The sequence below is a fragment of the Daphnia magna genome, linkage group LG7 (genome assembly GCF_020631705.1).
Source record: "Daphnia magna isolate NIES linkage group LG7, ASM2063170v1.1, whole genome shotgun sequence".
Lineage (NCBI taxonomy): Eukaryota > Metazoa > Arthropoda > Branchiopoda > Diplostraca > Daphniidae > Daphnia > Daphnia magna.
Genome location: NC_059188.1, coordinates 1,318,389 through 1,331,620, shown reverse-complemented (window position 1 = coordinate 1,331,620; position 13,232 = coordinate 1,318,389). Strand labels below are relative to the sequence as shown.

General features: G+C 39.2%; 3 protein-coding genes and 2 long non-coding RNA genes across 11 annotated transcripts; 2 read left to right on the top strand and 3 right to left on the bottom strand.

Annotated features, from left to right (window-relative positions):
• Positions 1–459: 459 nt before the first annotated feature.
• Positions 460–2,214, bottom strand: LOC116926170. 4 transcript variants are annotated; one of them, XM_045177159.1, is made up of 5 exons: positions 2,042–2,214; positions 1,777–1,990; positions 1,215–1,705; positions 569–1,153; positions 460–497 (listed from the first exon to the last, which is right to left on the bottom strand). In XM_045177159.1, the coding sequence occupies exons 1-3, from the start codon at positions 2,212–2,214 to the stop codon at positions 1,280–1,282; spliced, it is 813 nt and encodes a 270-aa protein (XP_045033094.1). In that variant the 3' UTR covers positions 460–497; positions 569–1,153; positions 1,215–1,279. The 4 variants fall into 4 exon arrangements, with proteins under 4 accessions (XP_045033094.1, XP_032788879.1, XP_032788880.1 ...); XM_032932988.2 differs by lacking the exon at positions 460–497 and having other exon boundaries at positions 900–981; positions 1,041–1,153; XM_032932989.2 differs by lacking the exon at positions 460–497 and having other exon boundaries at positions 900–1,153; positions 1,777–1,981.
• Positions 2,215–2,222: 8 nt separating this feature from the next.
• On the top strand, positions 2,223–3,354 carry LOC116926173. The gene is made up of 2 exons (XR_004395881.2): positions 2,223–2,590; positions 3,123–3,354. It is a non-coding gene; the product is annotated as an uncharacterized LOC116926173 (long non-coding RNA).
• Positions 2,875–4,078, bottom strand: LOC123474701. Its single transcript, XR_006649634.1, has 3 exons — positions 3,772–4,078; positions 3,378–3,698; positions 2,875–3,313 (listed from the first exon to the last, which is right to left on the bottom strand). It is a non-coding gene; the product is annotated as an uncharacterized LOC123474701 (long non-coding RNA).
• A 1,188-nt stretch (positions 4,079–5,266) lies between these two features.
• Positions 5,267–7,750, top strand: LOC116926163 (exosome component 10). 3 transcript variants are annotated; one of them, XM_045175862.1, is made up of 4 exons: positions 5,267–5,288; positions 5,660–6,025; positions 6,094–6,237; positions 6,311–7,750. In XM_045175862.1, exons 2-4 carry the CDS (start codon positions 5,660–5,662, stop codon positions 7,337–7,339), a joined length of 1,539 nt encoding a protein of 512 aa, XP_045031797.1. In that variant the 5' UTR covers positions 5,267–5,288; the 3' UTR covers positions 7,340–7,750. The 3 variants fall into 3 exon arrangements, with proteins under 3 accessions (XP_045031797.1, XP_032788865.2, XP_032788864.2); XM_032932974.2 differs by lacking the exon at positions 5,267–5,288 and having other exon boundaries at positions 5,321–6,025; positions 6,311–7,385; positions 7,505–7,750; XM_032932973.2 differs by lacking the exon at positions 5,267–5,288 and having other exon boundaries at positions 5,323–6,025.
• LOC116926164 lies at positions 7,630–9,181 on the bottom strand. Of its 2 annotated transcripts, none has more exons than XM_032932975.2 (5): positions 9,021–9,181; positions 8,653–8,908; positions 8,452–8,574; positions 8,184–8,377; positions 7,630–8,010 (listed from the first exon to the last, which is right to left on the bottom strand). In XM_032932975.2, exons 1-5 carry the CDS (start codon positions 9,057–9,059, stop codon positions 7,867–7,869), a joined length of 756 nt encoding a protein of 251 aa, XP_032788866.2. In that variant the 5' UTR covers positions 9,060–9,181; the 3' UTR covers positions 7,630–7,866. The 2 variants fall into 2 exon arrangements, with proteins under 2 accessions (XP_032788866.2, XP_032788867.2); XM_032932976.2 differs by having other exon boundaries at positions 8,452–8,571.
• Between the last annotated feature and the right edge of the window lie 4,051 nt (positions 9,182–13,232).

The window sequence follows — 13,232 nt, the reverse complement described above, 5'->3', positions numbered from 1 at the left end:
TTACTCAAGAAGTCAAAATCGAGAGAGGCAAGGGTGTTAATTTTAAACCCAGTAAAAACCTTATGACACATCATCAGCAGAAATACGTCGGCCTTAAACAACTATTGAAAGTCTACATACTCATAAGGCAATTTCTAAAATCTATTTGATATCCGAAAAAGCATAGAAAAATACTCGTTTTGCAAGCGGGCAAATTGGCCATTATGATTATGGTTTTTAAACATTTGATTTTAGTTCTTCAACTGTCTATTGGCTATAAACAGTTGACGCCATGTCAAGAAAAGGTAGTTTCGATATTGTCTGCGAAACTTATATCGATTCAAGAGCGTGATTGAAAGGCGATTCTCTTCGTCACCTCATCACGTATACTGCCAGAGAGGTACGAACGGACGCGGTACGATCACGGACGCTACAAGTGGTACGAATAACCCGCTGGCCCATTGGCTACCAAATTGTTTTAAAAAATCGAAATCCATGTATACTGGTGTAACTCCATGCTACTTACAAATGTTCAAGCGAGGAAGGTCAATACTCTAGTCGATTAACATAATCGATTATTGCTTGTTACCATTTCCAGATGTAGGCTAATTAGCTTATCGTCTAAACGCCGAGAGGCCGACAGCGGGAAGATTGCTATGTTTCTTAAGTTGGCGGATCGTAATTTCCTTTATCTGATTCAATCAGCACGTCGTGGAGCAAACTTTTCGGGAATTTCGCGATGGTAAAGGAAACGCACCACATGTATCTACGTTATCATCCACAAACCGAAGAATAAACTTCTACCATCTTATCCAGCAGTTCATTTTCTAGGCTTGAACGGAATGGCGTTGGGAAATGTTTCCATCGATTGCTTCTTCATCATGTTTTGCAGCCGCAATCACATAGTCAATATGGTGATATATACTAAAGGCGTAGTTCATTTGATTTGTTATCGGATTTAGACCGACACAGAATACAAGAAAAATACTACAAGGCCTGTACCTGCAATTAAATTAACTACTGTAGAACTTCATGGAATTTGTTTTCAATTATCCTAATACTTAAACGAAGACCAGGACAAAATACGATTTCTAAGCAGTACAGTTGGATCGTAGCATTTGACTCTTTTCCATTTGTTTGGTTATAAAAAAAAAACACCCACACGTGGAATGATCTAAAACAAACATTTGAAAGAAGAAGATCTAAAGAAATATTGATAATAAAATCGAAATCACCTAAATATTAGCTCCGGACGGACTTCACAAAGGCGACAGTTTTTTTAATTTCGAAACGTGGTGTGTTATCCTTGGTTTAAATTCACTCGACACTTCCCGTTCTGGGATCGGCGACTTCCAGGACCACAAGGTCGTAACCCAGCTATAGCAACAGATCTGCCTGCGGATCTCCGATCTGCTTTTTTACCCTGCGAATCTCCATTGATAACCAAATTGTCTAAGGCACTATGAGGTTTAGGGACCCTGTTTAAAATTCTTGGTTGACATCCGATGTGATTTGTGATGTAGCGCTCCAACGTTTCGCCTTGGGAACAAGGTCCTTGCGTCCCCAACTCCCAACATTGATTATCACTCGTTTCCGTTGATCCTTCATAATCAGCACTCCAGAAAACGTAGAGACCGTTGGCCAGACATCCGTCTGGAAGTGGTTGGCAAATAGGCACAGTCATTCCATCGGGTAATGCAAACCATTCTCCATCTTTGCACGGTCCCTAATCAGTACATACCACAATCAGTTTAACATATTTTGTATTAAACACGAAAAATTTTTCCCTCTCCAAACCTGGGTGTTTTGCTGATAACATTCTTCGGTTTCAGCTGAATAGAGTAGTAATAGACTGCTATCACAATCACAGATTCCATCATTTTCAAATTCTGTGTCTGCATAAAAGAGTTGATTGTTTTTGCAAGGTCCTTGCGTCATCACTTCGTAACATTGTCCGTCAGGTAAATGATATTTTTCGTTCCACGAAAGGCAGCCGAATCTACTTGAATAACTTTTGGTCACTTCGAAAAATGAAATGTTACATGAAATATAGAAATCTTACATTGGTGAATCGTTACTGATGATCAATGAAGATTGAGTTGAAGGATCAAAATTTTCTGTTGTGAATCGCTCTTCGGTTGGGTGACGAGATAAGTCTTCACTAGTAAAAGAGAAAATAAACAATGATAACTGCAGAAGATTGGCCATTAGAAGAGTAAGTAAAGATTCCGCCATTTTAGGAACGCGTACCAATTAAAACTATTCAGAGACTGATCGCCACGAAGAAGTTGAGAAATGATGAACGCGTAGTAGGCGTATTCAAATAGTTTACATCACTGTAATGGCAGGGTTTCCTGCAAAGCTGAAAAACCTTTGACCCTGAAACCGGATCCGCAATGGAAATCTGAGTTCAGTCCAAATCACAGCTTATTGCTAGTGCAGTTTGTTTTCTGTCCAATCCAATAGTTTACTAGAACTGTTTTGGAGTTGCGTATCTTTGTATTCAAGCATACAAAATCGAGCGTACTGTTTGTGTAATGGACTAACGCAGTTGGCGTTTTGTTAGGGAACTGAGAATATAAAATGAAAATCAATCATCAACATACCCCCAGTAAGAGATAATAATTTGATATTATTTATAATGATTTACCTTTTTCAATATTCTCAAGTACGACGTTCACTCATTTTCCATGTTTTCTGGATAAGATCACACTCTTTTCTAGTGTTTTTAAGAAATTTCTATCTTGGTTTTCATTTTAACGTACAACTTCAGAAGACGTTTTGTGCGGTTTCACCACAAGTCCTGCAATGATGTTTGCGCGAGGAACAAGAACTCAACTTTGTTTTAAAAATTTTGATTATCAATAGCAATCTAATATAATTTTAGAACTCAAATTAGAGTTTTCTTCCAAGCTTTATTAAATGTCAAATTATATCTTCTATAGTTTTTCAATTTAACATATTCATTTTAGTTTTTCATTTTGTATATTCTCTTCAATTTGCCAAATTTGTCTTCTGCTATGCAAGTTTTTTAGCTACCTTCTACAAGTTTATTTTAAAGTTGCAAGTTTCTTTGGACTAATAAGACACTCCATGTAATGTGATCCAAAATTGATCCTTTTTCGTTTTGATTTCAATGGCAGTAGAACCCAAAGGTCATTGGGACTTCGAGAGACATGTGATAGCTACCAGGTTTTTCCAGTCAAAAGCAAATTTTTTTTTACTTGAATGTTAGTGTTGTTTTCATGATGTGAAAATATTGTCCATAAGTGAAAATGAGCATTATGCAAATGATGACAACTTTAATCCATTCCTATGATTCCTGTAACTGTTCCTAGTGTTGGATCTTCAATATACGTCACATGGTTACGTTTACATACAGTATACCATACTATTACCAGTTTGACAGAATAGTTGGAGAAATCCTTAAAAAATCCTAATTTGCTGGCCATTCGGCTTACGAATTTCGATGAAACCAATTTGCGTCAGAATCCTCAGCGAGGATCTGTTGATATCTGTTTCCGTCATGTTACAATCGGATCGATGTCTTGACCTTGTCTTCTAGCAAAAACGTCGCCAAGTTCAATGACGTCCGCTAGATTACGCTCATGAGGGCGCCTGACCCACTGCGAGCACTGACCATGGCCCCCCGGCCTGACAACACGATGATTGACGGCGATTGCTTCGTGGCCCGAACTCCCGATAATGTTGTATTCTTTCTATCTCGAAGCATGCAAGATCACTTCAGTCAGGGCGCGGTTTTCGATGTCACTTTTGTAACATGTTACCAACCTCGGTGGTCTGGGACCGATGCGCACAAAGCTGACTGGTTTGTTGTCCCGTTCTTAGATTTTATTAAGCAATGGTAGTTATGGGTATTTCAGTTTAACGCGCCTGTTGGGAGGAACTACCGACTGCAATATATTAGTTTTCTAAACGAAGCAAGAAGTGATCTGCTGCATCATTCGATGTCCTAAATAATTGGAAGTAGCACAGCCCTGTAATAACAGAGGAAAACACATGAATCTCCACTGGGAAACGGCAGTGCACACGCTGCGCTAGACCTGGCATTGCCAAATTGAAAAGATAATGAAACTGAAGATGTCAGTTTAATTAGCGTAGCAAGAACCTTTCGCTCTAACGAAACAATTGGCTTAATTATGTTGATGATAATACTGGGTGGCTCCGAAATAATTTACAGCTTAATGGCTTGCCCTAACAATAGAAAAAAGAGCATGTAACTGTTCTTCCTGGTATTTATAAGGCACTTTCCTTACCTGATACGATTCTTTGTCATTGGATCAAGATATAGCGGAAATAGCTGTTCAATAAACAGTGGGACAGAAAAACGGGGAGAATGGAAGATGGTTATCAACAAAACAGACAATGGGTGACATCTCTCCTTACAGGATCTTAATATGAGAAAGCATCAAAATGACCGGAACAGGACGTTCGTTCCGGTTCAAATATTTTACTCAATTAGCACAAAGCATAAGCGGATTTTGTGCCCTATTCAATGCGATGTTTTTTTGTTTTTATTTGTTTTTATTTATTTTTTTTAGTTGAAATACTCGTTTCTCATTTGCCCAACGCTCGGCAACATAACAACAAGGTCACAACATTTGATACGGATTTTAAGTAATACAGATTAGGTTTTAATTTTAAATACACATTTAATTCGTCTGTCTGTGCAGCACAGGCTTCGCAAAGGACACAGCGTCCTTTTTGCTGCCGGGGGGAAATAGACAATTTTGACACTAGCGCCCACCGGCTGCCGGTGGAAATAGATTTTACCTAATAACAATTAGGGCTCGGCCCCGTGTCCAATGGGTAGGTATTTGGGCAAATGGGTAGGTCTTCTCGGCAAAAAAATTGGATCCGGTGGGTAACGGTTCCTAAGACTTTGTGCCCACTACCTACCCGGGTACCATGTGGGTAACACAATTTCGAAAACCGTTTCCAATACCCGGGTTCAAAACCCGGTTATCCCCGATTTCCTACCCGATTACCCGAGTTTTTCCCTGAAATCAAGTGACGCACTTTGAATTTCCCGCCACAAAAAATTTGTTTTTGCGGCGGTGGGCGGTGGGTATACCCGGTTTGCCCATCAAATCCGCGCAGCCTACCCACTTTGGCAAATAGACTACCCGGATCGCTCATGGGCGACTTTTTTTTGGCGACGAACCGCGGGTAAACCGGGTTTTCGAGAACCGGGGCCGAGCCCTAATAACAATGTGACATGTGAGACTTGACACCGGTGAGGCGTTTGTTTGCAAATTTGTCAATTGTCACTGTCCATATCTCCCAAGATAGCGGGGCGGATGGGTGAGTTGGATAAGGCGTCACTTGGTGATCGGGGCACCTTGTGATCCGAGTTCAACTGTCCTGGTGAGCATAGTTGCTCCCACATCCGGGCACGCACCACTACACGGACAGTTCACACCTCTTCCTAACAAAAAGTCATCGCCCAATAAGTTGTTATCATAAAAATGATGGTACTTCCATCGCCCTCTTCCACACAAATACACACTACAACATTTACACTGCTCATATGAAAAACAGCCCAAAAAAAAAAACTCGTCAAATTAACCCTGGTGGTGATAATGGTCAGTCCAATGGTTGCGACCCTGTGTGTCTGCAGCTGCACCTAATGTTAAAAAAAAAAAAAATATCTCCCAAGATGGCCGGTGTTGTGAAAAGTAATTCTACTTCCAAGGCAAAAATTAAAGCAAAAGACAAGACAGACATACCAAAACCACAAGTGAATTTTAAAGAAAAGATTAACAATGATCCTCAACCATTTCTCCATAAACTGAAGGAAAAGCCGTACTCCTTGAAACCCCTGTCGTTCCAAGAGCGTGACAGCCATCCCTATGAATTTGAATTGGAAAATTTTACACCAGATCCGATATTTCTGGACGTGAAAAATGACATACCTCTTTTGCCTCTTTCAAAAACTCCTCTGATCATGATTGATAGCACTGAAGGATTTGAACATCTTTTACAAGATCTCTTGTTGCAGACAGTAATAGCGGTAGATCTTGAGGTAATCCAACATGAATGGTAAATGGTAACTTTTATCTCTCATATTTAATGGCTTGGTTTGATTTCCAGCATCATGATTCTAGATCATATCAAGGGATTACCTGTTTAATGCAAATTTCTACTGGCAAGTCAGACTACATTGTTGACACTCTCAAATTGTGGGATCAGCTACAACCATTAAATCAGGTCTTCTGCAATCCAAAAATTCTTAAGGTAGCATCAGTAAAGAAAGTTATTACAGTAGATAATACAAACAAAAGTTGTACTTGATAACCTTTTTGTATAGATATTCCAAGCAGCTGAAAATGATGTTGTGTGGCTTCAACGAGATTTTGGGATCTATGTTGTCAATCTTTTTGACACATGCCAAGCTGCCTCTTTATTGGGGTTGAAAAGAAAAGGTTTGGCTTTCCTTCTACAGCATTACTGCCAAATTCGTATCAGCAAATCTTACCAGCGAGCTGATTGGCGAATCCGTCCTCTGTCTAAAGAAATGCTAAACTACGCGCGCGGAGACACACACTACCTCATCTACATCTATGAAAGACTAAAGCAGGATCTTAACTCAGGCCAGTTTTATGGTAAGCTTGATGGTAGCTCCATAAGAAAAGAAGGAAAAGAAGGATTACTTAAGAAATGTCACGAGCTAAAAAGATCCAAGGCAAGTAAGACCACAGCTAATGATACGGGTGTAAAACGAATGTTAGAAGTTTGGAAGAATAGCCGATCCATCTGTCTGAGGCGTTATAAGATTCCACCAAAAGAAAAATATTTGAAATCATACAATAAATTGATCGAAAAAGACAAAAATTTCAACAGACAACAATTATACGCCCTACAAGAGCTGTGTGCCTGGAGAGATCGCGTAGCGCGTGATGAGGATGAAAGCCCTAATTTCGTTGTACCAAATTACATGCTGGTGACAATGACTCATCATCTTCCAAACAATCCACAGCATTTGCTTCGCTGTTGCTCTTATGCACCTTTTGTTCAGCAGCATTTACTTCACATACATGGAATCATGTTGAAAGCAAGAGAACTTGATATTTCCTCCACTACTACAAAGGAAACAAGGACTACAAGCGAAACAAAAGAACAGTACAAGAAAGGCAGAAAAAGGAAGAGCACATTTTCGTTTGCTGAAACGTCACAACGTCTAACGAAGAAGCGGGCAATTGGAGATGTTTCATCAATAGCAAAGAAGTCAGTTCTGGTCACAAAGACCCACAGGGTGGAATTGACTAATCTGGCTTGTGAAAAGAAAAGCCCTGCCACAACCAGGAAAGAAAAGCCCAGTCAAAGTCAAAACATGTAGGCTTCAATCAGCTGCCGATTTTGTGCAACAGTTAAATACTACCATAGTAAGATCAGCAACAATCCCGGTCGAGAAGTCATGCAATAAAGAAATAATTGATTGATGTAATCTTGCTCAAGGTTTTACATTATCGTTAACTTCCAATTTTTCCCCCTTTTCTGGAAGGTTTTAAGTTTTCTGCGCTGATCTTATTGCAATAATCACGGATTCCAAACCTGAACTGCCTCAACGCATCCCTTATTGGCGGTTGGTATTTTTTCCATACTTTTTCATCTGTTACCACAACAGCATACAAGTTGAGTATTGTATTTCATACTTTATTCGAATATAGTGTGCAAATATTTGTATTGTAACTGAACTAAAATCAGTACGTTGTATGGGAACTAAATAAATACTACAGATCGTCACATCGATGAAATGTTGTCTGTGGTACATCGACGCATTAATGGCGACCTTTGAAGGTTGGGTTGGTTACAGGAATATGTGTCATGATTGGCTAAATGCATCTTGTTACAGGTAGAAGACCTTTATGGGTATGTAGCGGTGTAATGGCGATATGTTGTCCAATGGCATTTCAAGACAGCGTTTGCTGCTGTGCTAGTTGCAACAATTTGCATGTATCCCATTTCTGTTCTTGGTGTGTCCGACACGGCGCCAATCTTGCCAGTTTGCTAAAAACCCCAGCAAAAACATTAAATACAGGACCTTTTCGCAAAAGAATAGGACTCAAAAGCACATAACTCCAAGATGGCAAGCGAACAAAACGGATGCTAAACTTGAATGATACAATAGCTGTCTGCAAGGTTCTACCTTCTAAATGCTACAATGTGCGTAAGATATTTACCGTAAAAACCCCCATTTCTGTTATGGTAGTACAAAGCAGTGTGACCCGGGTGTTCACTGGTGAATTAGCCGTGATCCCAATGACGGCTGACTGGTCAGCTACGGGAAATTTGATATCGATGGTTCCTTGATTGGCTTGCGATGCTCGTTTGCAGGGACCCAGTCCATCAGTCTTAATGTTTTCAGTAAGGCACTCTGTTAACAGTTGGAAAAATACATAAACATGTTGTATGAAATCGGTACCAAATCTGCACACACAAAAAACTTACCAAGATTTGATGGAGTCAAGGTGATGAGTGCTTGTCTGTTAAATCGTCTTTTCCACCACTTTAGTCCACCGTTATCATCAACTGCGTCGTAAACCCTCCACGAAGGAGCCTGTTCATCATCTTCTATGGAGCATGCATAAATAGCACAAAAATTGTTTACGATTCACGTTTTACGAGTTGAACAGAGTTTGATTATTTTACCTGATGAAACCGAAGGCACATTGTACGGCCATCCTGATGCTCTTGGTTCTTGTTCAACTAGATCGCTGCGGATTAGAGAGTCTTGTTGCGGCATCAACAACGGATAGGCCAAAGGACTCCTTCCGTAAAAACCTAATGGGAAAGTGCTCGAAGGTGTCATTGAAGGTACCAAGAAAATCTGTTTGGACTGGCGGGCCGTCGAAGCGGGTAGTTCCTCTTCGGCAGCGGCCACCATCAGGCAGCTGGCCGCAACAATCTAGAATAGCATTTACGGAACAAAGAATTGCATGTAAGGTTTGCATGGGGCATTGGAACATTTAATATCTAACAATTTCAAGAATGAAACAGAACAATTTAAAGATTATTACCATTAACAATGACATAGGTCCAAGCTTCGGAATCGCCATTTTGTGATGAAGATATGAAATGGAAGACGGTAGCTGTCTACAGTTAAATTCGCTAGTAGGATCGCAGGGGAAGGATGCAAGTGAACTGACCGCTACCGACGGACTGCCGTGTTTATATAGGTAGGGGGGGAGGATACATTATCATTGAATCTATATGACCGCGTAGCTCTTTTTTCTTTTGTCTGCAGGTGTTTGCCTCCTCACGAGTTTTTATTTCTCAATTTTCTTTTTTTTCTTTAGGTTTAGTTATTAGAAGCGCTTCATTTTGGACATCAGTAGCTTTAACCAGCAGTCGATCATTCCATCTACAGAAACTGACACAATGGATGTGACGATTACGACATTCTTCGATGACTAAATTGAATTGGGACATACAGCGTTGGGAAGGAGTTGTTGTTCTTATAATTTTTCGTTTTAATTATTTCCAAAATTAGAAAGAATCAAGTAATGGCCATCCTTTTTTCGGTTCCGGGTTCTGCAATCGCTTTTAGGGTCGAAGTTAAATGTGAAGTTTATTAATGCCCGAACTCCAGACTTGCAGCAAAACTGGTTTTACCATACCATAGTTCAACGTCCGCTCCTATTTTGTTACGTAATGATACAGGAAATTAAAAACACGCATAAAAAAAGGCGGACTTTTCATTCAAATGTAATTCCGAAAATAAAATCGTAAGAAAAACAGGATATGAGGAATGCTGAATTCTAACGCGCGTCTTCACTGTAGGCGTCTTCCATGGTATTTAAAGAAACAGGAGCACTCTACATCGACCGAAATCCTTGCGATATGCATTTAGGTAACAAAAAGAATACTCCGACCATCATTTTTAACTTTATTCGCTTATCGATAGTAACCTGCACGACGTCTATTAATAAAATCAACAGAGATTTCACGTTCTTAATCTTCCCAAGAATGGTGTCAAAATTTTCTAGAAAATTGTGTTATATGTATGCAAAATTATGTGAAAATTATACGGGGGATTCATCACGGAATAAATCAATTACTAACATGCATGCATTTTTGGGACTCTTTATAGCCAATAGCTATACTGCTCGTACAGGTTTACACCACCATGTTGTCGGTTGAGCTCTACATTTTCTGATGCGATTTCTATCGCTTAACCTTTTCCAACTCATAGCAAAGATGTCGTTGACCGTGATATGGTTCCCTGAAGGGAAAACATGCACATGTGAAGAAAAACTGCCCTAACAGGTTTGGTATTCTCAATAGTATTATCTTATCCTAGAAGTGCGTGCTTAAATCTTGTGGGGTCTTCTGGTGTAGAAATCAAAATGGGAAACAGGTTAAGACGTCCCGATGTGCCTTGAGTGTTAATGAATGCCGCTGGAATGCAATAAGATTCACCCAAAACAAATCCTGTGGACGCTGCTCTTATGGTTAACAAAAGAAAGCAATATACTAAAAAATTCCCCTTATAATGCATTTAAAAATAATCCACAAAACATATGCCACGGCCTACGGGTAAACACACACAAAAATAAACAGAATTAAACTACCTCCATTGGTACAAATAGTACAAATATGATAGCATTTTAACCATATGTAATATACATTGTGTTAACACACACGATATCAATGTATTACCATATTTTAAGGAATGCGGATTGCATCACCATAGAAGACTAGGAAACAGGTATATAGACGCACAGCTTATAAAATCTGATGAACTAACAGCGATCCAGACAGACAGTTTAATTGCAGATGTATTCGTGCAATCCCGCAAGATATTCATCAATCATCCAGCTGTTCCACCCATCAAAGATTGTAGCAGGGTACCATGTTCCGCATGATGTCTTTTATACATTTTTCATTATTCGATATTGTTTCAAGAGCGAAACGTATTCAAAGACACTCGAGAATAATAGGTTTGGCATCGAAATTAATAATTAAAAGGCCCTCGCCGCTGTCCTGAACATCCCTTCTTTAAAAGATTTGGGATACCAGCACGCAGACAAAGTTTTTGTTAAACATAAAACGCCATAAGGGTAATCGAATGATATATTTTTATATACGTGATTTTCTCGCCATATATTTTTATCGTTGAATTAGCACGGAAAATGGCCAACAGAGGATGAGCACAGCGGAATTAAAAAAACATTTCAAGATTGAATAGTTTAATCGGTTGCAAAATATTATTTGAATAAAATTCGAGATTCGCGTGACATCTAGGGATCAATCGATTTTCAAGGCCCAAACCTGCAAGAAATATTCTTTTGAATTCAGCTGTTATCAGCCATCCTACTTTTCCGGAAGGACTACACTATAATTGATACTTGTGATGGGCACTTTGAATATTTGAAATAAATGGATGGAGACCCCTATCCTGCTGCATCGTGCGAAGTCCTGCTTGAATTGGAGCCAACATGTTTTAACGGTTCAAGTTTACCCTAGAGTGTTAATTTCCAAGAACTGGTCCATTTTAGGGATCTTACTGCTTACGACCTGCCCAATGACTTCTCAGTTGCTAATGTAGATTTTTTGAAATTTCTTTTGGAACAATTCACTTTCAGACCTGAACGCATCTAGGTGAACAGGTTCAACTCCGTTACCTGTTTGCCTAACTTTACTAGAATCTGATGCAGAATGTTCAGATTGCAGTATTATAATCATTATAGTGAAATATTACCGGACACGATCCCGCTTATTTTTAAAACAATCAATCAGAGGGGATTGCCTCTTTTTGGCTAGGAGCTGTTTAGAATCAAGTCCTTGACAAATGGATTAACTACCTATGGCTTTAACAAGTTTTTGCGTGACTTTGAAACAAAACAATTTACCTTAAGATAAACGACGGGAGTCAATTAATCATCTACTACGACGCCAATTAACAAATAGACTATGGCATCAATCATCATCAGTTTCAATTAAAGAGTTAAATTGATTTCCAGTTTCCCAGACGTGAATTGTGTTGTCCGGTCCAAAGTACCATACAAATTTAACTTGAAGAATAACTTGTGAATATTTAACTATAGACAACGTTTCTTCCATGACGACATTATACAGATAATTACATAAGATTCAACTACTTTTTGCAAACTGAAAAAAAAATTGCATCTATTGGCCATTAAATGGAAATTACAAATGTCAAATTTTAAAGAGCATTTCTAATGGAATTTATGGCAATCGCTGCTTGAACATTTCTCCCGCCTTTAACACTGATACTGAGGAATATCAAGGACGCTAACGGTAGCAATTACATTTTAAAAAGCGAAGGCAATCTGGCATTGACAGAGCACCCTACCGTCAAGGTGAAAAGCTGATACCGTAACATCAGATACTTTAATCCATCAAAACAATCGTCAGTGATTTGCATTCCGCAACGCAATCGCAAAACCCATTATCAAAGCAATCACAATCCGTTACGCGCGATAAGATGCAATTTAAAATGCTCCAAACATAAATATTCATCTTTAAAAAGGTGGGCAAATATCTAAGCCCCAAATGTAGCGAGCATCCTATTTCTACGCAACTCACGTTCGATGATTAAAACGACGTAACGGCTTTGATACGAGGAAGTAGCAGAATTTCATCACCCCCGAGAAATTTACATTTCCAATTCGATAAGATAACTTGATTGAAACAACACGATGGGACAATGGAAATTCCCATGGTGAACCTAATTAGAAAATCAAGTTGCAGTTGACGCCCATAACAGAAAATCCTTAACTACCGGTCTAGGCGACAGCATATGTCAAAACACAAGAAAAACGGTAATGATTGCTTCACGATGTCTCTAGTACAGTCACTTACCTCTAATCGTGAGATGTTGGCCAAGATCGATTATCCAACCGCCATTCTCCACCAAAAATTACGATATCGATGTCGACACGTCAAACTATAACCAGAAATGTCATCAGGAAGAACAGTTATAATTGCGATAACGAGTGACGTATACGTCCGATTGCATTATTATTATTTGATGCAATTCTTTATCACGTAATTGTCTACGATACTTAAGCACACAAAATTAAGTCCCAAAATCCATTTACTAATTGCAGAGTCCCATTACTTGGTCTAACCACTGACAAGTGTACACTAAAACTGATGAAATTCAGTCTTGAGGTGGGCAATCTTTGCAAAGAGGCAGAGTGAGGAAACGAAACATCGCAAAGGTCGCGCAACAACACGTGCGGAAAAAACAAAAATGTGCACCA

Coding starts and splice junctions, on each gene's coding strand:
- LOC116926164 (XM_032932975.2), bottom strand. CDS start 9,059: ATGGCGATTCCGAAGCTTGGACCTATGTCATTGTTAATG. Junction 8,909..9,020: donor GACCTATGTCATTGTTAATG/GTAATAATCTTT, acceptor ATGCTATTCTAG/ATTGTTGCGGCCAGCTGCCT. Junction 8,011..8,183: donor CAGAAATGGGGGTTTTTACG/GTAAATATCTTA, acceptor TGGGGTTTTTAG/CAAACTGGCAAGATTGGCGC.
- LOC116926163 (XM_032932974.2), top strand. CDS start 5,531: ATGAAAAACAGCCCAAAAAAAAAAACTCGTCAAATTAACCCTGGTGGT. Junction 6,026..6,093: donor TAATAGCGGTAGATCTTGAG/GTAATCCAACAT, acceptor TTTGATTTCCAG/CATCATGATTCTAGATCATA. Junction 6,238..6,310: donor GCAATCCAAAAATTCTTAAG/GTAGCATCAGTA, acceptor CTTTTTGTATAG/ATATTCCAAGCAGCTGAAAA.
- LOC116926170 (XM_045177159.1), bottom strand. CDS start 2,214: ATGGCGGAATCTTTACTTACTCTTCTAATGGCCAATCTTCTGCAGTTA. Junction 1,991..2,041: donor ATCAGTAACGATTCACCAAT/GTAAGATTTCTA, acceptor AGTGACCAAAAG/TTATTCAAGTAGATTCGGCT. Junction 1,706..1,776: donor GTTATCAGCAAAACACCCAG/GTTTGGAGAGGG, acceptor TGTACTGATTAG/GGACCGTGCAAAGATGGAGA.